This window comes from Melanerpes formicivorus, unplaced genomic scaffold (assembly GCF_026170545.1).
Source record: "Melanerpes formicivorus ecotype bairdi unplaced genomic scaffold, bMelFor1.0.p_v2 SCAF_54, whole genome shotgun sequence".
Lineage (NCBI taxonomy): Eukaryota > Metazoa > Chordata > Aves > Piciformes > Picidae > Melanerpes > Melanerpes formicivorus.
Genome location: NW_027142406.1, coordinates 1,083,554 through 1,107,767, shown reverse-complemented (window position 1 = coordinate 1,107,767; position 24,214 = coordinate 1,083,554). Strand labels below are relative to the sequence as shown.

Here is a 24,214-nt window from a genome sequence, read left to right as displayed (position 1 = left end):
GAACATGAGCCAGCAATGTGCCCAGGCAGCCAAGAAGGCCAATGACATCCTGGCCTGCATTAGAAATAGTGTGGCCAGCAGGAGCAGGGAAGTCATCCTGCCCTGGACTCAGCACTGGTTAGGCCACACCTTGAGTCTTGTGTCCAGTTCTGGGTGCCTCAGTTTAAGAAGGACATTGAGACTCTTGAAGGTGTCCAGAGAAGGGCAACAAAGCTGGGGAGGGGTTTGGAGCACAGCCCTGTGAGGAGAGGCTGAGGGAGCTGGGGTTGCTTAGCTGGCAGAAGAGGAGGGCTCAGGGGAGACCTTCTTGCTCTCTACAACTCCCTGAAGGGAGGTTGTAGCCAGGTGGGGGGTTGGTCTCTTCTCCCAGGCAACCAGCACCAGAACAAGAGGACACAGTCTCAAGCCTGTGCCAGGGGAGGTTTAGGCTGGGTGTTAGGAAGAAGTTCTTCATAGAATGAGAGATTGGCCATTGGAATGTGCTGCCCAGGGAGGTGGCGGAGTCACCATCACTGGAGGTGTTTAGGAAGAGACTGGCTGGGGTGCTTGGTGCCATGGTTTAGTTGATTAGACAGTTTTGGATGATAGGTTGGACTTAATGATCTTGAAGGTCTCTTCCAACCTGGTTAATTCTATTCTAGTCTATTGTATTTTGACAGTTTGATAGGCAGCAGTGTTTCCAAATGACCAAAGCAAGCTAACAGCCAGAAAATTCTGCCACTTCCAAACTGAATTTGCTGCATTTCTGCCCCTCAACAACTGATTTGCCTTATTAACAGAATAAAGTTAGCCAAGGAAAGTTACCTTCCCCCTTAAGACAACATCAATTTCTTTAATGAGGAGCTGACAACACTGCAGGAATTGTCTCTAAGAGCAGACAAAAAGCTAAGGCTGCAGCCAGCCATACAAGAAACCTATGGATCTAGATTCCACACTGTGTACTCCCTTAAGTCTTCTTTATTTCTCTCTACAGCTTCAGTTAGGAAAAGTGTTTCCTTTTTTTTCCCCCAGTTAGTGACTGCTCTGAGGTTTATAAAACTTTTTTTCAGTCCCCTGACAAAAAAACCACTGAAAGATATTCACTGATTGAAGACCTCAGCTCCCAAGCGACTGAACTGTCTGCACACACCCTTCTCATCAGCCAAAGGAAGCAGAAATGTCTTTAACATTAACCCTTTGGTATTTCAAGCCATGCTAAACCAAATTATTTCTGGTGTGTGGTTGTATGTGTGGATAGCCATCACAGCTCAGCAAATGCAGAGGGACTTGAAAAGTCACAGGAACTTGATGGGGCCTCCTCACCAGCATGCTGTGCTCACACAGCAAATAAACAGCGATGGATAATCTCAGTGTAGCTCCACTACACAGATCCTTCACTAGCAGAGGTGGCTTAAAGGTGTTTTGTACTTCATTGTTCTTCTCTCCTCCTCCTGACCCTCATTCCTGCTTCTCTGATGGATGTCACAAAATCACAGAAACATTTAGGTTGGAAGAGACCCTCAGGATCACCAAGTACAACCCAGAACCCTACTCTACAAGGGTCACCCCTAAACCATATCCCCAAGCACCACATCCAAACCACCCTGAAACACATCCAGACTTGGGGACTCAACCACCTCCCTGGGCAGCACATTCCAATGCCTGACCACACTTTCCATCAAATTTTCTCCCCTAATATCCAGTTCAAACCTACCCAGTTGTAGCTTGAGACCATTCCCTGTTGTTCTATCACTAATTACCTGGGAGAAGAGACCAGCAGCAGCCTCTCCACAATGTCCTTTCAGGTAGCTGTAGACAGCAATGAGGTCTCCCCTCAGCCTCCTCTTTTCCAAACTAACCATATCCAGCTCCTTCAGTTGCTCTTCATCAGATTTATTCCCCAGGCCCTTCCCCAGCTTCCTTGCCCTCCTCTGCACTGGCTCCAGCACCTCCACATCTCTCATGTATGGAGGTGCCCCAAACTGGACACAATACTCAAGGTGTGGCCTCAGCAGAGCTGAGTACAAGGGGACAATCACCTCCCTGCTTCTGCTGGACACAGCATTGCTAATCCCAGCCAGGATGCCATTGGCTTTCTTGGCCACCTGGGCACACTGCTGGCTCCTGTTCAGCTGCTTGTCCATTAGCACCCCCAGGTTCCTTTCTACCAGACAGCTTTCCAGCCACACTGCCTCAAGCCTGTAGCATTGCCTGGGGCTATTGTGACCCAAATGTAGCACCTGGCATTTGGCCTTGTTGAAGCTCATCCCATTAACATTGGCCATGCATCCAATCTGTAGGTGTTTAGGAAGAGACTGGCTGGGGTGCTTGGTGCCATGGTTTAGTTGATGAGATGGTGTTGGGTGATAGGTTGGACTCGATGATCTCGAAGGTCTTTTCTAACCTGGTTAATTCTATGCTACACTACGCTACGCTACGCTACGCTACACTACACTATGCTACACTATGCTATGCTACGCTATGCCATGCCATTCCAGGGCATACAAAACTCCATATTGCACTGACCAGAGGGTCACTCTCACCACCACTACCACCCAGCAGCCGGTTTCTGTCTCACTTTTAAGAGAGAGTTAAAGCCCTTACAACAGATCTCTGGTGTCCTCCAGTCTATGCAGACCCCATTCTCCCTGCAGATGTGAGCATAGGAGGTGATCATTTCACAGGCTTCATCCTCGTAGCAGCTGTTCTCCTCACAGGCCTCGTAGAACATGTTGGGGGGGATCACCGCGTGGCACTCTGTGAACCGATGGGAGAGCAGAAGCTGGCAGAGGCTGGATGCATGCTCAGAGCATTTGTCTTCCCTCCATATCTCACAGATCTTCCCTGGCTTTTCCACTGTCCAGTCCCGGATAAACAGGCTGCTGTCAGGAGTGACTGACCCGTCACGCAGCGTGAAGTCGTTGATGTGGTTCTGGTCACACACCCCTGGGAGGATGAGGGAAAGGAGAAGTGTGAATACAGTGTGAAATAAAAAAGAAGCCACACAAAATGGGCACAAGACAGACAGGGCTGGTTGGGGACACTCAGTGAATGTTAAGGAAGAGGGATGAACAATATTCCTTATAGCTATCATAAGCTATATCTCGGGAGTAAGTTCAGAGAAGAGCCATGAGGATGAGCAGAGGGCTGGAGCTCCTCTCCTATGAGGACAGACTGAGAGAGATGGGGTTGTTCAGTCTGGAGAAGAGGAGGAGAACTTACTGTGGCCTTCTAGTGTCTGAAGGAGGCTACAAGAAAGCTGGGGAGGGACTTTTGAGGGTGTCAGGGAGTGATAGAACTGGGGGGAATGGAGGAAAACTAGACATGGGTAGATTCAGATTGGATGTTAGGAAGAAGTTCTTCCCCATGAGGGTAGTGAGACACTGGCACAGGTTGCCCAGGGAGGTGGTAGAAGCCTCATCCCTGGAGGTTTTTAAGGCCAGGATGTGGATGTGGCTGTGAGCAACCTGCTGTAGTGTGAGGAGTCCCTGCCCATGGCAGGGGGTTGGAACTGGATGATCCTTGAGGTCCCTTCCATGCCCTAACAATTCTATGTTTCTATGATTATCAGAGGTATAAAAGCCCTGGGGTTGTCTCCCATTTCCTTATCAGAGGTTATGTCAGAGAGGTATCAGTTATGCAATAGAATACCATACAGTTCCTTCTCCAGGGTAGTAGCATTCCTCCAAATCCTATCAGCTTCACTACAAGAATAGGTCATGCCTCTCACATAAATCTGTGTAAGAAGCTGAAATTAAATTCTCTTTTAAAAAATAATTTAAATCACCTTGAAAAGGTGTGGAAAAAGTGAAGCATGAGAGATGAAGAGCAGCTGAAGGAGCTGAGGTTGTTCAGTCTGGAGAAGAGAAAGCTAAGGAGATATCTTATTGCTCTCTGCAGCTACCTGGAAGGAGGTTGGAGTGAGGCAGGTGTTGGTCTCCTCTCCCAAGTAACCAGTGACAGGGTGAGAAGAAATGGGTTTGAGTGGTGCCAGGGGAGGTTTAGGTTGGACATGGGGAAAAAGTTCTTTCCTGAGAGAGTGATGAGGGGTTGGAACAGGCTGCCCAGGGAGGTGGGGGAGATACCATCCCTGGAGGTGTTCACAGAATCACAGAATCAGTAAGGTTGGCTAAGACCTCAGAGATCACCAAGTCCAACCTGTCCCCCAGCACCTCATGACCACTAAACCATGGCACCAAGTGCCACATCCAAGCCTTTTTAGAACACCTCCAGGAATGGTGACTCCACCACCTCCCTGGGCAGCACATTCCAATGGTGAACAGCTCTCTCTGGGAAGAACTTTCTCTTCACATTGAGCCTAAACTTCCCCTGGTGCAGCTTGAGACTGTGTCCTCTTGTTCTGGTGCTGCTTGCCTGGGAGAAGAGACCAACCCCCACCTGGCTACAACCTCCCTTCAGGTAGTTATAGAGAGCAGTAAGGTCTCCCCTGAGCCTTCTCTTCTCCAGGCTAAGCAACCCCAGCTCCCTCAGCCACTCCTCGCAGGGCTTGTGCTCAAGGCCTCTCTTCCCCTGGCACATCTTGAGACTGTGTTGAAGAAGCTGTAGATGTGCTGCTTCAGGAGATGGTTTAGTGGTCATGGTAGCTGTGTTATGGTTGGACTCAATAATCTTAAAGGCTTTTTCCAACCTTCATGGTTCTCTGAGTCTATGATGTTCTTTCTAAGGTAGTACTGGAAGTCCATGAGCTGTGAAATGGATGGCCAGAGTAGAAAAACCTGGATTTGCTATGTACCAACAGGGGATCAGTTCAGCCAGGGAGTTTTCACAGCTTGAAGGCCACACCACTTACAAAATCATAAGCAGCAGATCAGGCTAAATCAGGAAGGTAGCTGTCAAACTTACCACAAAGCCCTTGTGTTCCTGAAGAAAAGCTCTTGGAATTAAGTTTAAGAATGAATTCGTTGTTTCTTGGGGTAAATGTGAGATTATGTCCAAGAGAGGAGAACTTGATTTCATGCATTATTGCTCCATAGATAGTGACTTCAAACAGCCTGCTGGAATAAGGGATCTGAACCCTTTCACCATTTACAGCCACCTGTTTTCAGAAAGACAAGAGCATCAGATCAGTTCCAGCAAGCAGTTAAAGTTAACCCAATCTTACAGTTGAAACACATTTGACTTCACAAGTGCTTGAAGATGCAAGTGACATGAAAATCAATGCTGCAAGCTGGAGATTTCCTTTGAGTCTGAAAATGTACAGAACAAACTGACCTGCATTCTCTCTCAACATTTTCCCACCTGAGTGCATTCCCTCAGCATATATACAGACCAGCAATCCAACTCCATGAATTCAAAATGGAAGGCTACAAGGATGATGAAGGGACTGGAGCACAGCCTGATGAGGAGAGGCTGAGAGACCTGGGGCTGTTTATTCTGGAAGGAGAAAACTGAGAGGGGATCTAATAAATGGGGCTCAACAAGGATAATTGCAGAGTCCTGCATCTGGGAAGGATAATAATCTGAACCAGTACAGGTTAGGAGGTGATCTGCTGGAGAGCAGCCCTGTGGAGAGGGACCTGAGAGTCCTGGTGAACAAGTTCTGCATGGGACAGTAATGTGCCCTTGTGGCCAAGATGGCCAATGGGATCCTGGGGTGCATTAAGAAGAGTGTGTCCAGCAGATCCAGGGAGGTTCTCCTCCCCCTCTACTCTGCCCTGGTGAGACCACACCTGGAGTATTGCATCCAGTTCTGGGCTCCCCAGTTCTAGAGGGACAGGGATCTACTAGAGAGAGGATGCTGAAGGGACTGGAGCACTGCCTTATGAGGAGAGGCTGAGAGCCCTGGGGCTGTTCAGTCTAGAGAGATGGCTGAGAGGGGATCTAATAAGTGTCTATAAATATCTGAGGGTTGAGTGTCAGGGAGGAAGGGACAGCCTCTGCTCACTTGTGCTCTGTGATAGGATGAGGGGCAATGGATGGAAACTACAGCACAGGAAGTTCCACCTCAAGATGAGGGAGAACTTCTTTACTGTAAGAGTAACAGAGTACTGGAGCAGGCTGCCCAGAGAGGTTGTGGAGTCTCCTTCTCTGGAGGCTTTCCAAATCCACCTGGATACAGTCCTGTGTGACCTGTGCTAGACTCTGTGGTCCTGCTCTGGCAGTTGGGGTTGGACTGGAGGATCTCCAGATGTCCCTTCCAAACCTTAACATCCTATGATCCTGTGAGTTAATTGCATTTAGCTTACTGCCATGTCACTGAAGAGCTGAACAGATACACCATGGTGTTTCACTTCAATGGAGTCCATACAGCTCATCTTTGGCGTTGCTCTGCATGGTCCTTCATGAAGCAGAACTTCAACATCATGTTCCTTGTCTTGAAACAAGGTGTAGGAGCAGTTGCCAGTCAGCTTGAAATTCAGCCCATCAAAGGTGACAATATGTCGAGATGAGCTCCCAATACAGACACCTGCAGACAGAGAAATTCACTTTTCAAAGCCATCAAAGCATCTGCTTTTGTTCAAACTGGGATGTTTCTTCACAAGCTTTACAGGCACATGGAACCAACTACTTTGGAAAGCTGGGAAGGGAAAGAATTTGCAAATGCCACGGCAGATTATTGAGACTCTGGGAAATGCTTCATCTGCCACTTCGTTTTGCTCTGGTCAGACTTCACCTGGAGTACTGTGTGCAGCTCTGGAGCCCTCAATGCAGGAAGGACATGGAGCTGATGGAGCAGGTCCAGAGAAGCACCACGAAAATGATCATGGAGCTGGAACAGCTCTGCTACGAGGACAAGCTGAGGGAGCTGGGCTTGTTCAGCCTGGAGAAGAGAAGGCTTCAGGGAGACCTAATAGCAGCCCTTCAGTACTGTCCTCCCAACACAGCCTTTTATAAACATGAATGAGTGTACCACTCAGGCTCCTCCAAGCTAAAGAGCCCCAGCTCTCTCAGGTCAGCAGGGAGATGTTCCACTACCTTTATATCTCTGTGCTGAACACTTTCAAACAGTTCCCTGAGGTCCTTCTCGAACTGAGGGGCCCAGAACTGGACTCAATATTCCAGATGTGTCCCCACCAGGGCAGAGTAAAGGGGGAGGAGAATCTCTCTTGACCTACTAACCACAGCCCTTCTAATACTCCCCAGGATGTCACTGGTCTTTTTGGCCACAAAAACACATTGCTGGCTCATGGTCATCCTTCTGTCCACCAGGACCCCCATGTCCCTTTTCCCTATGCTGTTCTCCATCAGGTCAGTCCCCAACCTTCTTGGATTTCATTCCATTTCTCCCCTGCCCAACTCTCCAGCTTGCCCAGGTCTGGCTGAATGGCAGCACAGCCTTCAGGTGTGTCAGCCACTCCTCCCAGTTTGATGTCAGCAGCAAACTTGCTGACAGTACCCTCTGTGCCTTCATCCATGTCATTAATGAATATATGGAATAGTCCTGGTCCCAGCATCTTCTGAGCACTGCAGCATCTTCAGCTATAAATTCATGTATAAAAAAGTCAGCAATAAAACAGACTTTCTGTTCCCTGTGACAGATGCCCAATGCCACACTGCATGCAGCCAGGCATCACTGCCTCCTTCACCCCTGGCTGCCACCATTTCATTATTTTCAGAGCATCTATCTGGGCACTGAGGTGATCTGCAGGCTCCAGCTTGGGTTTCTGTTTGAAATCATTGTTCTTCCTCCCTCGAGCCTTCCCTTCACATCTATCAAAATTTCCTAAACAGTCTCTCTTTTTAACAGAGGACTGAGTGTCTCCATCCTGTAAATGTGAGTGTTGCTTGGAGCTCCCTCATCTCAGCCAGAGCACTCCTCACACAGACCAACCTATCTCCCAACACCATCTCATCGACTAAACCACGGCACCAAGCACCCCATCCAGTCTCTTCCTGAACACCTCCAGGGATGCTGATTCCACCACCTCCATGGGCAGCACATTCCAATGCCCAATCTCTCTTTCTGTGAAGAATTTCTTCCTAACATCCAGCCTAAACCTCCCCTGGTGCAGCTTGAGACTGTGTCCTCTTGCTCTGCCTCTGGTTGCCTGGGAGAAGAGACCAACCCCATCTGGCTAGATGCATCACTTGCAGCTTGCTGAGATAAATTTCTGGTTTTTTCTACACATCTTCCTCCCCAGGTCACACAGCTTTGGAAGTGAACTGTGAGGTTCTCTGATAAAGCACTGTCCCTTCACTAATGCACAAAGCAACTTCACAATGACTCTGAACTTGCAAACAGCACCACACATTCCAGGCACCAGCAAGACTCTGATGCTTCTAGCTGCACATCTAACCGGTGTTCAGCATCAATTTCTCCCAGTTCAGGCACCTTTGGTGTCTGAAATGACTGGGCAGCTCCATTCACCGTGACATTCCTGATAAACACTTCAAGTGCTGATTTCTTTATGGTGAGGGTGCCAGAACCCTGGAACAGGCTACCCAGAGAGGTTGTGGGGTCTCCTGTGCAGACTGCCAAAACCCACCCCCAGTGTGACCTGCCCTAGCTGATCCTGCTTTGGCAGGGGGCTTGGGCTGGATGATCTCTGCAGGTCTTTTCTAACCTTCTGAGATTCTGTGATGGGGAGGGAGAGGCACACATGCAAAGATAAATACTCACAGGGACACATCCATCGGCAGCCACAAGTTTCTTCAACCTTAACGACAGGAAGATTGCTGGGACAAACTGGTTTAGGCATCCTCTCACAGTTAATTTGGTGGCTCTCCAGAACTGTGTAATCTCCTGGAAAGCATGTCACAGTGTGGCACTGGTCTGCTAATGTCCATTTATCACCAGGCTAGAAAAGGAGACAGGGGGTATTTAACAAGGGAAAAGAAACATGGGCAGGGGGTAGAAAAATGCCCAACTGGGCTGCTGCCACCATCCTCTCCAGAGAGCAAGTAAAGTGACACTGACAGCAGTGCTCCTCAAATTAGCCTTGGGTGGTTAAATAATAGAATGCAGTGCATTGAGGACTTCATCAGAATAAGTTTAAATTAGCAGCACTAAGAAATAGACTCTGGAATTCCAAGCAAAAGATAATGATCTAGAACAGGAGATGTTTTCTCCCTGCAGAACGGAGTATCTGGTGCTCCATCTATTGTTAGCTTGCCACCCTGCAGCACACATGGATGGCATAGCCAAGAAAGAATTCCCCTCAGCTTTTCTTTAAATGTCAAAGCCTTTAGCTTTCATCAGCCAGAAAAATTATTTTAGAGAGAGCTCTGAGCACAGATGGTCATGGCACAGCAGGGATCAGCAATCTTTGTTCCATGGAATACTCTTGGCCACATGCTTCTATCCACAACTCCAAACCTTTAAAGCAGTTCCTCTGTTCCCCAAAGGAAAGGATTCCTTCACTAGGTCAATGTTATCAGATATACACAGTGTGGGGGTTTTTAAGTTCTTAATAATAATAAATAACAACAATAATAATAAACAATTAAAAAATCTCATCTCTTAAAGGCCAGCCTAAACTTTAAGGCATCAGGACTACATACTACTAAAGGATGGTGAAGTTGAATGCAGTCACAGCCTGGAATATCTCAAGATTCATATCTGCAACAGGCTGAACTCTCTGTGCCAATCCCACTGAGCTCTGAAATTCATAAACAGGCTCAAGGAATTTCAAACCAGAGGTTTCATCCCTGGAGCCTGCAATCCCAGGAATATCTCCAAATGTGGGAAACAGTCTTTTCCAGATCAGTCTCTACACAAGTTAGTCTACAGACTTGGGAATGCATGGTTGGAAACCTGAAACTTGGAGAGGGACCTAGGGCCGCTGGCTGAGAGTCAGCTGAACATGAGTGAGCAGTCTGCCCAGGTGGCCAAGAAAGCCAGTGGCATCCTGGCTTGGATTAGAAGCACTGCGGCCAGCAGGGACAGGGAGGTGATCATCCCCCTCTGCTCAGCACTGGTGAGGCCACACCTCGAGTGTTGTGTTCAGTTCTGGGCCACTCACTACAGGAAGGATATTGAGGAGCCAGAGCACGTCCAGAGAAGGGCAATGAGGATGGAGAAGGGTCTGGAGCACATGGCCTGTGAGGAGCATCTGAGGGAGCTGGGGTAGTTCAGTCTGGAGAAGAGGAGGCTGAAGGGAGACCTCACTGTTCTCTACAACTACCTGCAGGGAGGTTGGAGTGAGGAGGGGGCAGACTCTTCTCCTTGGTGGCAAGCAGCAGGAGCAGAGGAAATGGTTCCAAGCTGCACCAGGGGAGGTTCAGGAAATATTTCTTTATTGAAAGGGTTCTCAAACATTGGAATGGTCTGCCCAGGGCAGTGCTGGAGTCACCATCCTGGAGGTATTCAAGCACTGTATGGACCTGGTACTTAGGGACATGGTTTAGTGTTGAGACCTTCAGTGCTGGGTCAAAGATTGGGGTGGATGAGCTTGGAGGTCTCTTCCAACCAGATATATTCTGTGATTCTGTGAGTCCAGAAGCACTTAGCCACAACTGGTTCTATGAACTGGGGAATACTTCTGGATGTTCACAAACAGAAACAGATGGGGAAGCAAAGGTGATTGCTCCCCATCATTGCCATGAAAGAGAAGAGCAACGTGATAAAACACCTGGGTGACCACAACATAATTTATAGTCTGCTCTTGGCCTTAATGTGGAAACCAAGAACAGCCACCAGTGATGACATGGAAGTATTGCTCTGTATCTCTGAGCTATGCAATACCCTGGAGTCTAAAAGGGAGCTGCCACAGTCACAGCTACAAAACTTTACCTTTCAAATAGGAGCTAACTGACTGGACCTGCTTGCTCTCTTTCTTTCAGAAGGCAACTTGTCCTCAAAGTGGGTTAATATTTTTCAGGCTTGTGAGCCTAGAGGAAGCTGTGAAAATGCAACATGAGTGGTTTTAAGCATGGGGGAAAAAATGTTTAGATAGGAAGAAACTGAATGGTTTTTAATTACATTTGTCTCGCCTACAGCTCATTGAAAGAGGAGCACCTGGAAGGTGCTTACAGACAGCTGTGCATGTCTGGCAAAGGCTCCTTTGGCTTCCATATGCAGTTAATTGTTTTTATGTCACTCCTTAACAGGACATCTCCTGGAAAAATCTCTTAAGTGCTGAATAAGACAAGCACATTACGGCAAAGAAATATCAGCTGAAGGACCCAAAAAAGCCAAGAATCCTGGGGCAGGGGGAAATGCAGGGACTCTGAAGACCAAGAAAGCTGAAATCCCAAATGATACAACATTGTAGGACTGAAAACTAGGAGGGAAAAGAAAGCAAAAGCAGAGGATTCTCAGTTGTGAAGGATAAGTCTGCTGAAACCGTAAGAGCCTGCCAGCACACCGGAGGAAGCCTCAGACTTCCTCTCTGAGGGAGCTCTCAACCTACAGACCTGAACTTGCTCACTCTTTCCCTTGCTGTGCATCTGCAGGAGGCAGAGCCATGGACCTCGACTGGCTTCATCGGCTGGCACTTTTAATTGAGTCAGGGGGCTGTTTGCTTGAAGGGCAACAAAGTTGGGGAGGGGTTTGGAGCATAAGCCTTATGGGGAGAGGCTGAGGGAGATGGGGTTGTTTAGCCTGGAGAAGAGGAAACTCAGGGGTGACCTTATTGTGATTGCCCATTGGAATGGGCTGCCCGGGGAGGTGGTGGAGTCACCATCACTGGAGGTGTTCAAAACAGGATTGGATATAGCACTTGGACCCATGGTCTAGTAGTCATGAGGTCTTGGGTGACAGGTTGGACTTGATGATCTCTGAGGTCTTTTGCAACCTTGTTGATTCTATTCTATTCTATTCTATTCTATTCTATTCTATTCTATTCTATTCTATTCTATTCTATTCTATTCTATTCTATTCTATTCTATTCTATTCTTTATTAGAATAACCTTTATTAGAATAAACCAAACCAGGTTGGAAGAGACCTTCAAGATCATCGTGTCCAACCCATCAACCAATCCAACCCACCCAAACAGCTAACCCATGGCACCAAGCACCCCATCAAGTCTCCTTCTGAACACCTTCAATGACGGCGACTCCATCACCTCCCCGGGCAACCCATTCCATAGCGCAATCACTCTTTCTGTATAGAACTTCTTCCTAAACTTCTGTATAGAACTGTATAGAACTTCTTCTATTCTATTCTATTCTATTCTATTCTATTCTATTCTATTCTATTCTATTCCATTCCATTCCATTCCATTCTATTTTCTGTCAGCTGCCAAGTTCATCTATCAGAATTGTTAAACACATCTTGAACATTGCTAAATATTCTTTACACAGCGTGTAAATATTCTTTACACAGCGTGTGTTTAGCACTTGTGGGAACTCCTTTATCACTGGATGTGCTGAGGATTACAAACTTCCATGAATTCAAACCAAGAGCGAACAAATTCATGCAGTAGAACACTTCTGAGCACTGTCAAGCAGAGAAAGCTACCACTCACAGCTCAGAGTAGCCTTGAGTCAAATTGTTACAAGACTAGGAGAATTGAGGGAATTTTCACACACTGTTACTTTCCTAACACCCATTTTTGGCCATATAATACAGGGAGGTGAATGAATTTTTGGCCTGACCTAGGACGTTTCATCCTTCTGCTACCAACAGTGACCTTCACCCTGCATCTTCCTTCAGAGTAATTTCCAGGGTAGAGGAAATAACAGACAAACGAAATAAATAATAATAACTAAATAAATAAAGTAACAAACAGTATCTCTCAGGATACTGACAGGATTTAGGCTGAGATTTTTGATCCTGAGAACTCTGATTTCCTTGCAGACTGCGAGAGGTCAGTTCCCACAGCCTCCAGGTGCAAGACAGCCATCCCACTTGGGCAGCTGAGCCTGCTGCAGTAACTCTCCGAGAAATGCTTAAAATATCAGTAATTTGAGGTAAGAGCCTGTGTTTTCTGATTTAGGACAGAGCCTGGAACCTTCAGCTCTGTGGATTTGTGAACCATTACAGAATTATTGTTACAGAATTAACCAGGTTGGAAAAGATCTTTGAGATCATTGAGTCCAACCTATCACCCAACACCATCTAATTAACTGAACCATGCCACCAAGCACCCCAGCCAGTCTCTTCCTAAACACCTCCAGGGATGGTGACTCCCACTCCCTGGGCAGCGCATTCCAATGGCAAATTTCTCTTTCTGTGAAGAATTTCTTCCTAACATCCAGCCTAAGCCTCCCCTGGTAATGAGAATGGGGGGAGGGGGGGGAGGGGAATCAAAGGAACCTTTCTAATGTACTGGAAACTCAAGCTAAATCCTATGACAGAACTCTTAACTGACTCCTACTAGAAAACACAGAACATGGCTTGTGCCACTGTGTTTAAATGCATAAAGTATCATAGACACAAACCTTGACTTCTCAGCTGGGAGGAAGGAACTGAATCCTTTGTATCTCTCAGGCAGGTTTACTAACATTTCTGAGCATGTTCTCAGGATTAATAAAAAGCTTTTCTGCAACTGAGGACTCATATCTTTGGTGTCATTACTTAAGAGACTGTTTTCCCTAGAGCAAATGAAATCACACCAAAATTCTCTCCCTATAAGTTTTTTCTAGGGCAAGATTCTTTGATTTTTAGTAGAAGGAGAGGGTCTGGGATGGCATTTGTCAGTACGTGCATCTTTATTTTGGCCATGCCTAGCTTTCCCAGAAGTTCTTTCACCTGGAGATGGAAATGCATTTTCCTTTGTCAGGGAAGACACAGGGTGTCAAAAATCTGAGCTCTGTGCTGCATTCAATACTCAGTACTCAGTATCACTAAGGTTGGAAGAGACCTCAAAGATCATCAAGTCCAACCTGTCACCACAGACCTCATGATTAGAGTAGGGAGGACACTACTGCCCACTGCAGGCTTGAACTCATGACCTTCCCATTAAGGGTCTGATGTGCTACCATCTGAGCCACAACTGCCCCAACCCACTGCAAGATCAGGTCATTAGAGGAAGTCTCCATTATATACAGAGCAATCCTGTCAGTTCAAAACCCAACATTTTCTTCCTATGAAATGATTCTTCACATTGCCTGACACTTTTCATTCCAGATTATCTATGAAGGTATTCATGGTCCTGTGTGAACTTTGTCACTTGAAAGCCAGATGGATGACCCAGAGCAAGACACTTACTTTCTTTTTGTTTCCATCCTCATCTATGCATTCTCTGACAGGGTCTGAAAGAGAAACAGACATTTTTTTAGCCACCTCCTTCCCTTATCCAGTGGATTGCCCTGGCCTAGGTGCGGGGCCTTACACTTTGCTCTATTGAACCTCATGAGCTTCTCCACAGTCCACCTCTCCAGGTCCCTCTGGATGGCACCATCCCATCCTTCAGACTCATCAACCACACCACTCAGCTTAGTATCACCTGCAAATTTCCTGAGGGTGACCTCAATCAAGAAAGATGCACTCAATCAAGAAAAAAAAACCAGCTGCTTCAGGAAATCAAATAAATCTAAAAGCCACAAAGGAAAAAAAATCCAACTATTTCAAGCAAACATTCATTTGTAGATAGCAATGCCCCCAGCCTTGCTTCAACTCTGGCTAGGACTTTTCTCTTTTTCTCTTTGGTCTCAGTGTATAAAGATATTTGTTATTAATACTGTTGGTATTTCTACTACAATAGCATCTACATATCCTGTCTGCAAACCACTGTCTCATCATTTTAGCGACTGCACAACATCTTCCAGGCTCACAGGATGTTAGAGGTTGCAAGGGACCTCCAAAGATCATCAAGTCCAACCCCCCTGCCAGAGCAGGACCATAGAATCTAGCCCAGGTCACACAGGAACACATCCGGATGAGTTTTGGAAGTCTCCAGAGGAGGAGACTCCACAACCTCTCTGGGCAGCCTGCTCCAGTGCTCTATTACCTTCACAGTAAAGAACTTCTTATTCACATTGAGGTGGAACCTCCTGTGGTGCATTTTATATCCACTGCCCCTTGCCCTATCACAGGGTGCAACTGAGCAGAGTTTGTCCCCTCTCTCTTGACACCCAGCCCTCAGCTATTTACAAACATTTATTCAATCCCCTCTCAGTCTTTTCTTCTCCAGACTAAAACAGCGCCAGGGCTCTCAGCCTCTCCTCATCAGGCAGTGCTCCACTCCCTCCATCATGCTTGTTGCCCTCCATTGGACTCTCTCCAGTAGATCCCTGTCCCTCTAGAACTGGGGAGCCCAGAACTGGATGCAATATTGCAGGTGTGGTCTCACCAGAACAGAATAGAGGGGGAGGAGAACCTCCCTGGATCTGCTGGACACACTCCTCTTAATGCACCCCAGGATCCCATTGGCCTTCTTGGCCACAAGGGCACATTGTTGTCCCATGGAGAACTTGCTGTCCACCAGGACTCCCAGGTCCTTCTCCACAGGGCTGCTCTCCAGCAGATCACCTCCTGACCTGTACTGGTACAGTTTATTCTTCCTTCCCAGATGCAGAACTCTGCACTTGTCCTTCTTGAACCTCATCAGGTTCCTCTCTGCCCAGCTCTGTCCCACTCTCGCTGAATGGCTGCACAGCCTTCAGGAGTATCAGCCAAGCCTCCCAGTTTGGTATCCCCGCATCAGCAGGGTTTAATTTTGCCTATATCAGCAGTGGACTTTTTTTGCAGAGTCAACTACCACTAGGAATGAGGAAGTTGCAGAGTCTGCACAGTGCAGCTTAGAGATATCCGAGAGCAGTCTCCACTGGGATCGCTTCTGGCACTTTAAAACCTCTCCAGAGCATCAAACAGCTGCTGTTGTCTGGATTCAAACAGCTGCCATTTTCTTTCTTTTCTTTTGAAAACAAGCTTTTGAAGATGCATTTCCTGTCCTCACACTGTAAAATATGTGACTTTCTTGCCCTGCATTATGTTCATCTGGGATATAGAAGGGGGAGCAGGAATTTGAAGCTGGTCACTATACTCCGGATACAACCTGGGGGTATAACCTATCAGTACCAGAGGGGGAAAGCTTTTTCCTTGTGTGAAAATGTGTCTTAACAGCACAAAGCTAAAAAAAACTTGAATGACAGATACCTTAGACACTTAAATTTGGGGAAAAAAATCAGCTCTCCCTTTTCATAGAATCGCTCTGGTTTCAGAGGCTGGAAGGGACCTTGAAAGCTCATCCTGCCAGATCAGGGTCACCTAGAGCAGATCACACAGGAACACATCCAGGTGAGATTTGAATATCTCCAGAGAGGGAGACTCCACAATCCCCTTGGGCAGCCTGTTCCAGAGCTCTGTCACCATCACAGTGAAAAACTTTTTTCACATATTTAAATGAAACTTCCTATGCCTCAACTTCCACCCATTGTCCCTTGTCCTGCCATTGGGCACCACCAAGAAGAGTCTGGTTCCATCCTCTCAGGATTCACCCTTTACATAATGGTTTAGTTGATCACTCAGCACTGGTTAGGCCACACCTTGAGTCCTATGTCCAGTTCTGAGCCCCCCACTTTAGGAAGAGGTTGAGTTGCTGGAAGGTGTCCTGAGAAGGGCAACAAAGTTAGTGAGGGGTTTGGAACACAGCCCTGTGAGGAGAGGCTGAGGGAGCTGGGGTTGCTTAGCCTGGAGAAGAGGAGGCTCAGAGGAGACCTTCTTGCTCTCTTCAACTGCCTTAAGGGAGGTTGTAGACAGGCAGAGGTTGGTCTCCTCTCCCAGGCAGCCAGCACCAGAACAAGAGGACACAGTCTCAAGCTGCGCCAGGGGAGGTTTAGGCTGGAGGTGAGGAGAAAGTTCCACACAGAGAGAGAGATTGCCCATTGGAATATGCTGCCCAGGGAGGTGGTGGTCACCATCCCTGGAGGTGTTCAGGAGGAGACTTGATGGGGTGCTTGGTTCCATGGGTTAGTTGATTAGATGGTGTTGGATGATAGGTTGGACGCGATGATCTCGAAGCTCTCTCCCAACCTGGTCTATTCTATTCTATTCTATTCTATTCTATTCTATTCTATTCTATTCTATTCTATTCTATTCTATTCTATCCTATTCTATCCTATCCTACATCAACACAGGCTGAGGGAGGATGAGATTCAGAAAAGCCCTTGCAGAAAAGGGCTTGAGGGTTCTGGTGGATGAGGAGCTGCACATAAGCCAGCAGTGTGAGCTTGCAGCTCAGAAGGCCAATGGCATCCTGGGCTGCATCAAAAGTGTTTGGCCAGAGATGGGAAGAGAGGATTCTGCCACTTTGCTATGGTGAGACCTCACCTATAGTGCTGTGCCCAGCTCTGGAGCCCTCAACATAGGAAGGACCTGGACCTGATGGAGCAGGGCTAGAGGGGGGCCATAAACATGATCAGGGAGCTGGAACACTTCAGCTATGAGGACAAACTGAGGGAGCTCGGGTTGTTCAGCCTGGAGAGAAAGAGGCCCAGGGGAGACCTAAGAGCAGCTTTCCAGTACCTGAAGGGGGCTACAAGGCAGCTGCAGAGAGACTGTTTGCAAAGGCCTGCAGTGACAGGATGAGGGAAAATGGTTTGAAATGAGAGAAGAGCAGATTTAGATTGGATGTTAGGAACAAGTTCTTCAGCATGAGAATTGTGGGACACTGGAACAGGTTGCCCAAGGAGGTAGTTGAGGCTCCATCCCTGGAAATATTCAAGGTCAGGCTGGATAAAGCTCCTGAGCAACCTGCTCTAGTGGAAGATGTCCCTGCTGACTGCAGGAGGTTTGAAATAGATGACCTCTGGAGATCCCTTCCAGCCCAAACCATTCTATGATTCTATGACTCTTATCCCTTTTTTTTTGCCTTACACTCTGGCTGAATTCTCTGTAGATGTGTGCAGAAGGCTTAGGTTTGTGCAGAAGAGCAAATCATTAGAAATCTTTACTCACAACTAACTTGTAGCACTTCTGAAGCATGCCCCCATTCACTCATGACAGCTGGAGCTTTCTTGGTGTCTTTCAATTAATGACCAGCCCTGATCATTAATCAGACAATAGCTTGAAAGTTCAGGCCTAAGCAGTTTTGAAAGCCTTCCTGAAAGGGCTCAGATTTTGTGTTCCGCCTATGGGATGGTGGTTGTCTAGGTGAGGTGATGCTGGTGAACCACTAGCAAAAGAGCATTGGGTTAACTTCTCAAATCAAGAGAAACCATCCTATTTTGGCATTCCTCTTTTGGGGTCTTGCTTCAGTTGCAAGGCTACAGCTATGCTGGACTTACCCATGCACATTTTGTTGATGAATTCACTGTTCAAAGTGATCATGGTGGATAAGTCTTCAAAATTCTGAAGCTTCATGATTCTGTCAGCAGCTGATGGCCCAGTCAAAGTCCTTAGCTGCTCTTCATCATATCCACTCCCAACTCCAACTGGAAACAGGGATACCCCTAGGAAAAGAGAAGCAGTTTTAAATGGGCAATGCACAGGAGAAGGATACCTCTGCTTCTGTATTTCCCACCCTCCACCCCTCCATTTGCTTCTTAAAATAATAAAATAATTGGGGAAAGTAGGTTTGTTTCAGCACTTAATTATCATGTATTACTTGCACCACTCCTCCACATTGGCTAATGGCAAGTAAGAGTGAAAATGGTGATTCTCTGATTAGCTAAGAGAAGCTTTATTAGTCCCAAGCATAATAAGATCAGGCATGCTCAGCAAAATGCAGCTGTGGACTTAATGACATTTTCCCTGTGTTCTTTCTTCCAACTTAAAGCATTTCTTTCTTCAGTTCCATGGCAGTTAGGTTGTTTTCAAACCACTTAATTAAAATATAATCCTTGATGGCTGCTCTTTAGTCCATGCCTTACTCAATAGCTCCCCAAAGCAACCTACAAAGGAGTCAATGTTCCTCAGGAAGTTGAGGTACAAAGACTACAGCCAGAAAAGTTGCAATAAAAAAACATCATGCAGCACACCCTGACAGCAAAATCTGTCTACCCCTGCAGAGGTCTGTGCAAAAATCTGCTCAAATCCTATATTATTATTATTATTATTATTATTATTATTATTATTAATAATAATAATAATAATAATAATAATAATAATAATAATAATAATAATAATTTGAAGATAATTAACCAGGTTGGAAAAGACCTCAGAGATCATGGAGTCCAACCTATCACCCAACACCATCTAATCAACTAAACCATGGCACCAAGCACCCCACCCAGCCTCTTCCTAAACACCTCCAGTGATGGTGAATCCACCACCTCCTCGGGTCTCCCCTGAGCCTCCCCTTCTCCAGGCTAAGCAACCTAAGCTCCCTCAGCCTCTCCTCACAGGGCTGTGCTCCAGACCCCTCCCCAGCTTTGTTGCCCTCCTCTGGACAGATGTGATTTTGATACCCTGACTGGAAACAACAGTTGTGACTGAAAGCCTGGGCAGCACATCCCAATGGCCAATCTCTCTTTCTGTGAAGAATTTCTTCCTAACATCCAGCCTGAACCTCCCCTGGCACAGCTTGAGATTGTGTCCTCTTGTTCTGGTGCTGCTTACCTGGGAGAAGAGACCAACCCCTACCTGGCAATAACCTCCCTTAAGGTAGCTGTAGACAGCAAGAAGGTCTCCCCTGAGCCTCCTCTTCTCCAGGCTAAGCAACCTCAACTCCCTCAGCCTCTCCTCACAGGGCTGTGCTCTAAACGCCTCCCCAGCTTTGTTGCCCTTCTCTGGCTTAATAGTAAATATTGTATATTGTGTATATATTAATCTGCATTTCATCCTGCTTGTAAATACAGCTCTTATCCGTTTCTGCTTCTCCAACTGAGTTAGCTGTGGTTTCTTTGTGGGGGAGAGAACTGAACTTTCTCTCACCACCACAACTTGTGATATTAGGCCATATCTGTCCTCCCTGTCAGAAAATAAATGTCACTGACTAATGAAGTCTATGGAAGCTGTTCAGCTTAAATTGCAGGTTGGACCCAAATTTCCCAGGATTTACCTGGCTTTAACAGAATTCCAGCAGGCACATTTTATTCAGGCCTGGTTCTTACCAGAGCGTTACCCACAGCTGATCCTGAACTTAGAGCCTACATTTTTCATCCTTTGTCCTGGTGCAGCAAGCAAAAAAGCAACAAAGGTACTTAAAATAGCAAGAGCAAAAGGAGATTTACTGTTCATCCTTGCAGCAAGTGCAGCAGCCTCCAGGGTGTCTTCTGATCTCCCTGACACGATGACTATGGCCACTTTGGATGCGCCGGGTCTCCCTCCGTGAGATTCCGCCATGGCGTTCTGGATGACAAAATCAATGGCTGATCCTGAGAGAGGGAGAGAAAGATGAGACATGGGAGAGAGAGGAGCCTATAAAATCAGGACTTAGGATAGAATAGAATAGAATAGAATAGAATAGAATAGAATAGAATAGAATAGAATAGAATAGAATAGAATAGAATAGAATAGAATAGAATAAAATAGGCCAGGTTGAAAAGACCTTCAGGATCAAGTCCAACCTATCCCCCAACACCATCTAATACTAAACCATGGCACCAAGTGCCTCATCCAGTCTCTTCTTAAACACCTCCAGTGATGGTGACTCCACCACCTCCCTGGGCAGCACAGTCCAATGGCCAATCTCTCTGGGAAGAATTTCTTCCCAACATCCAGCCTAAACCTCCCCTAGTAATGAACCACCACCACAGAAGCACAGGAGGTGTGACTCTAGCACTGCCCTGGTCAGACTATTCCAATGTTTGAGAATCTTTTCAGTGAATATTTCTTCTCCTAGCACAGCTCAGGGGAGACCTTCTTGCTGTCTACAACTACCTGAAGCCTGGTTGTAGCCAGGTGGGGGTTGGTCTCTTCTCCCAGGCAACCAGCACCAGAACAAGAGGACACAGTCTCAAGCTGTGCCAGGGGAGGTTTAGGCTGGATCTTAAAAAGAAGTTCTTCCCAGAAAGAGAGATTGGCCACTGGAATGTGCTGCCCAGGGAGGTGGTGAGGTTGATGTCCCTAAAGGTGTTTAAGAAAAGCCTGGATGAGGCACTTAGTGCCATGGTCTAGTTGATTAGATAGGGTTGGGTGATCAGTTAGACTTGCTGATCTTGCAGGTCTCTTCCAATATGGTTGATCCTATCCTATCCTATCCTATCCTATCCTATCCTATCCTATCCTATCCTATCCTATCCTATCCTATCCTATCCTATCCTATCCTATCCTATCCTTTTCTATCCTATCCCATCCTATCCTATCCTATCCTATCCTATCCTATCCTATCCCATCCCATCCTATCCTATCCTATCCTATCCTATCCTGTCCTATCTTGCTTGAAACCATTTCCTCTGGTCCTGTCACTTGCCACCAAGGAGAACAGGCTGCCCCCTTCTCACTCCAACATCAACTCACAACTCCAGGTAGTTGTAGAGCTTTTTAATAAAGTCCCAGCACATGAGGACCATCTTTAGCTCCCTGATACCTGAAGCAATGAGAATTTCACCACCTTTCATTAGCCGTAAGGACAAAGTTCTGTTGTTGACTTTGGTAGTTACCTTTTCCAGCAGTATTCTTGTTGCATTAAAGGACAAAAAAAAAAAGGCATTGCAGAAGAACATTTCCCTGCTGCAGAACAACAGTGACATCCAGTGGCTCTCTGACCTACAACTTCTTGCTATCCTGAACTGCACACAGAAGCTGCCCAACTCCCACAGAGGATTTAAGTCCTCTACCCTAATTTGGTCAACTTTTGCTATGGGTGTGAAAAGTATATCTCACCTCCCTACTATCAACAACCTCTCTGAAACCTAGACTGAGACTAACCCATAGCATATCTGGGCAATCCATATTAAAACCAAAGCAAACTAAATCCACCAAATCCCACAAAACACATGAAGAAATTCTACCTTAGGTACCAAATGGCAGCCTTGGTTGTCTTAGATGCAATGTGCCCACCAGGTCAAAAGAGATTCTCCTTCCCCTCTACTCTTACCTGATGAGGCCACATCTGGAATATTCTGTCCAGCTCTGGGCACTTCAGTTCAAGAAGGACCTCAGGTAAGTGCTTAAAAGAGTACAGCACAGAGGCACAAAGCTGATGAAGGCAGTGGAATATCTCCCTGACAGGCTGAGGGAGCTGGAGTTCTTTAGCTTGGAGAAGAGGAGCCTGTGGGGTGACCTCATTCCTGCTGATAAAGATGTGCAGGGCAGTGTCAGGAGGATGGAGCCAGGCTCTGCTCAGGGATGTCCAGTGATAGGACAAGGGGCAATGGGTGCAAGGTGGGGCAAAGGAGGTTCCACAGAGAAAACTATATATGTGAGGTTGCCAGAGCCCTGGAACAGGCTGCCCAGAGAGGTTGTGGAGTCTCCTGCTCTGGAGACATTCTAAACCTACCTGTACTCCTGTGTGACCTGCTCTGCCAGGGGGGTTGGACTGGCTGATCTTGAGATCCCTTCCAGCTCCTAACATTCTTTGACAACTCATCTCTATCAACAGGAATGAGGTCACCCCTCAGGTTCCTCTGCTCCAAGCTAAAGAGCCCCAGGTCCCTTAGCCTGTTCCTCAGCAGGGAGATGTTCCACTGCCTTCAGCAGATTTGTGGCTCTGTGCTGGACTCTCTCAAGCAGTTCCCCTGCATAGGTTCATTTAATTGCTATAATTTCTATCCCCATTATCATTCTGAATTATAGTTTGCATACAAAATGAAAACATTTTACAGTTTCTGTTCAGCTCAAATCTCAAAACTGTAAAAGTTATTTTCTACTTAGAACAAAATTATATCTTAAAACAGCATTATCACTCGGGTGATGGAGATTCCATTTCACAAACTGCTATTCCTGACCAGAAACATTAACTAACCAAAGGTGTCCAGCAGGAGAAGGGCAGTGATGGTGCCCCTCTGTTCAGCCCTGGTGAGGCTGAGGCTTCAGTGCTGGGTTCAGTTCTGAATGTCACAGGATAGGAAAGACTTGGAGGGGCTGGAGGGTGTCCAGAGAAGAGCAACAAGATAGGGACAGGTTTGAAGGGAGTCATATGGGGAGAGGCTGGGGGGGATGGGGTTGTTCAGTCTACAGAAGTTAGAAGGCTGAGGAGAGATGTTAGTGCTCTCTGCAGCTACCTGGAAAGAGGTTGGAGTGAGGCTGGTGTTGGTCTCTTCTCCCAAGTAACCAGCAATAGGATGAGAAGAAATGGGTTTGAGTGGTGCCAGGGGAGGTTTAGTTTGGACATGAGGAAAAACTTTCCTGAGAGAGTGGTGAGGGGTTGGAACAGGCTGCCCAGGGAGGTGGGGGAGACACCATCTCTGGGAGTGATGAAGAAGCTGTAGATGTGGAGCTTCAGGAGATGGTTTAGTGGTCATGGCAGTTAGGTTACAGTTGGACTCATTGATCTTAAAGGTCTTTTCCAACCTTAATGATTCTCTGATCCTATTTTCTGTACAGCTGTCTAACAATCATTGCTATGAGCATCACTCTATATGTCTGCAGAGATGGATGTCAGATGCAGCATGGCATTTGAGCTCTAACTAACGAAGGGATGAGAACAAATACAGAAAATTAATAGGGACTACATTGCAGTCACTGAGATTGCTCCAGGATGGTCACTGTGCCAGAAGGTTGACTCATTTCCCTTTTGCCCTATAAATAATTGCTAAAGAAGTATTTCAGGTTTTGACTTTCAAACATTTTAGCTTCAACTTCTGCTCAGTAAGAATCACAACTGATTTTTCATTCTTTTCTGAGAAGTGCTTGGGATTTCTCTGCCTGGCTTTGCTTTGTAATGACCCTTTGACTTCCATGTGGTTGGTCTGCTCACCAGCTGCTCCAGCTCCATTTCTCTTGCTCCCATTAGTTCTGAAAATTCTCAGAAACCTCCATACCTCTCTGTAAATTGGAAAATCCATCATTCACATAATTTCAAATGAAGGAATCCAGTCCCATTGTAATAGAACCAAGGACTATTTCAAAGTCCCCCCCAAAAAAACAATTACTCAGTTTAATGCATGGAATTCATTATTTTTTTTAACTACACTAAAACAATCTTTGGACTTCTCCCCTTGTTTTGAAGCCAGCTTTTGAAGAGCCAGGTGTCTGAAGGCACAATCAAAGGAACACTTAGATCTTGCTGGAGGGATTCAGAAATTCACCATCCCAAGCTGGAAGCTGAAGCTGCCACTTCTCAGTTGTTTGATCTCCACACCTCAGCAAGGGAGGAAAATAAACTCAGAGGCCACAATCAAAAATATATTGACTGCTAAGAAACCAAGCATCTTGGAGATTTTCTTTACTACTAGACTGCAGCATAATTAGAATAGAATAGAATAGAATAGAATAGAATAGAATAGAATAGAATAGACCAGTTGGAAGAGACCTTTGAGATCATTGAGTCCAACCTATCACCCAACACCATCTAATCAGCTAAACCATGACACCAAGCACCCCATCCAGTCTCTTCCTGAACA

General features: G+C 46.5%; 1 protein-coding gene across 1 annotated transcript in view; it reads right to left on the bottom strand.

Annotated features, from left to right (window-relative positions):
• Positions 1 to 24,214, bottom strand: part of VWF (von Willebrand factor) — a 162,380-nt gene that overhangs the window by 31,541 nt on the left and 106,625 nt on the right. Inside the window, 7 exon segments of the mRNA XM_068160869.1 lie at positions 2,558 to 2,925; positions 4,843 to 5,035; positions 6,186 to 6,406; positions 8,561 to 8,738; positions 14,034 to 14,077; positions 18,053 to 18,217; positions 19,940 to 20,083. Coding sequence (XP_068016970.1) covers positions 2,558 to 2,925; positions 4,843 to 5,035; positions 6,186 to 6,406; positions 8,561 to 8,738; positions 14,034 to 14,077; positions 18,053 to 18,217; positions 19,940 to 20,083 — 1,313 coding nt within the window.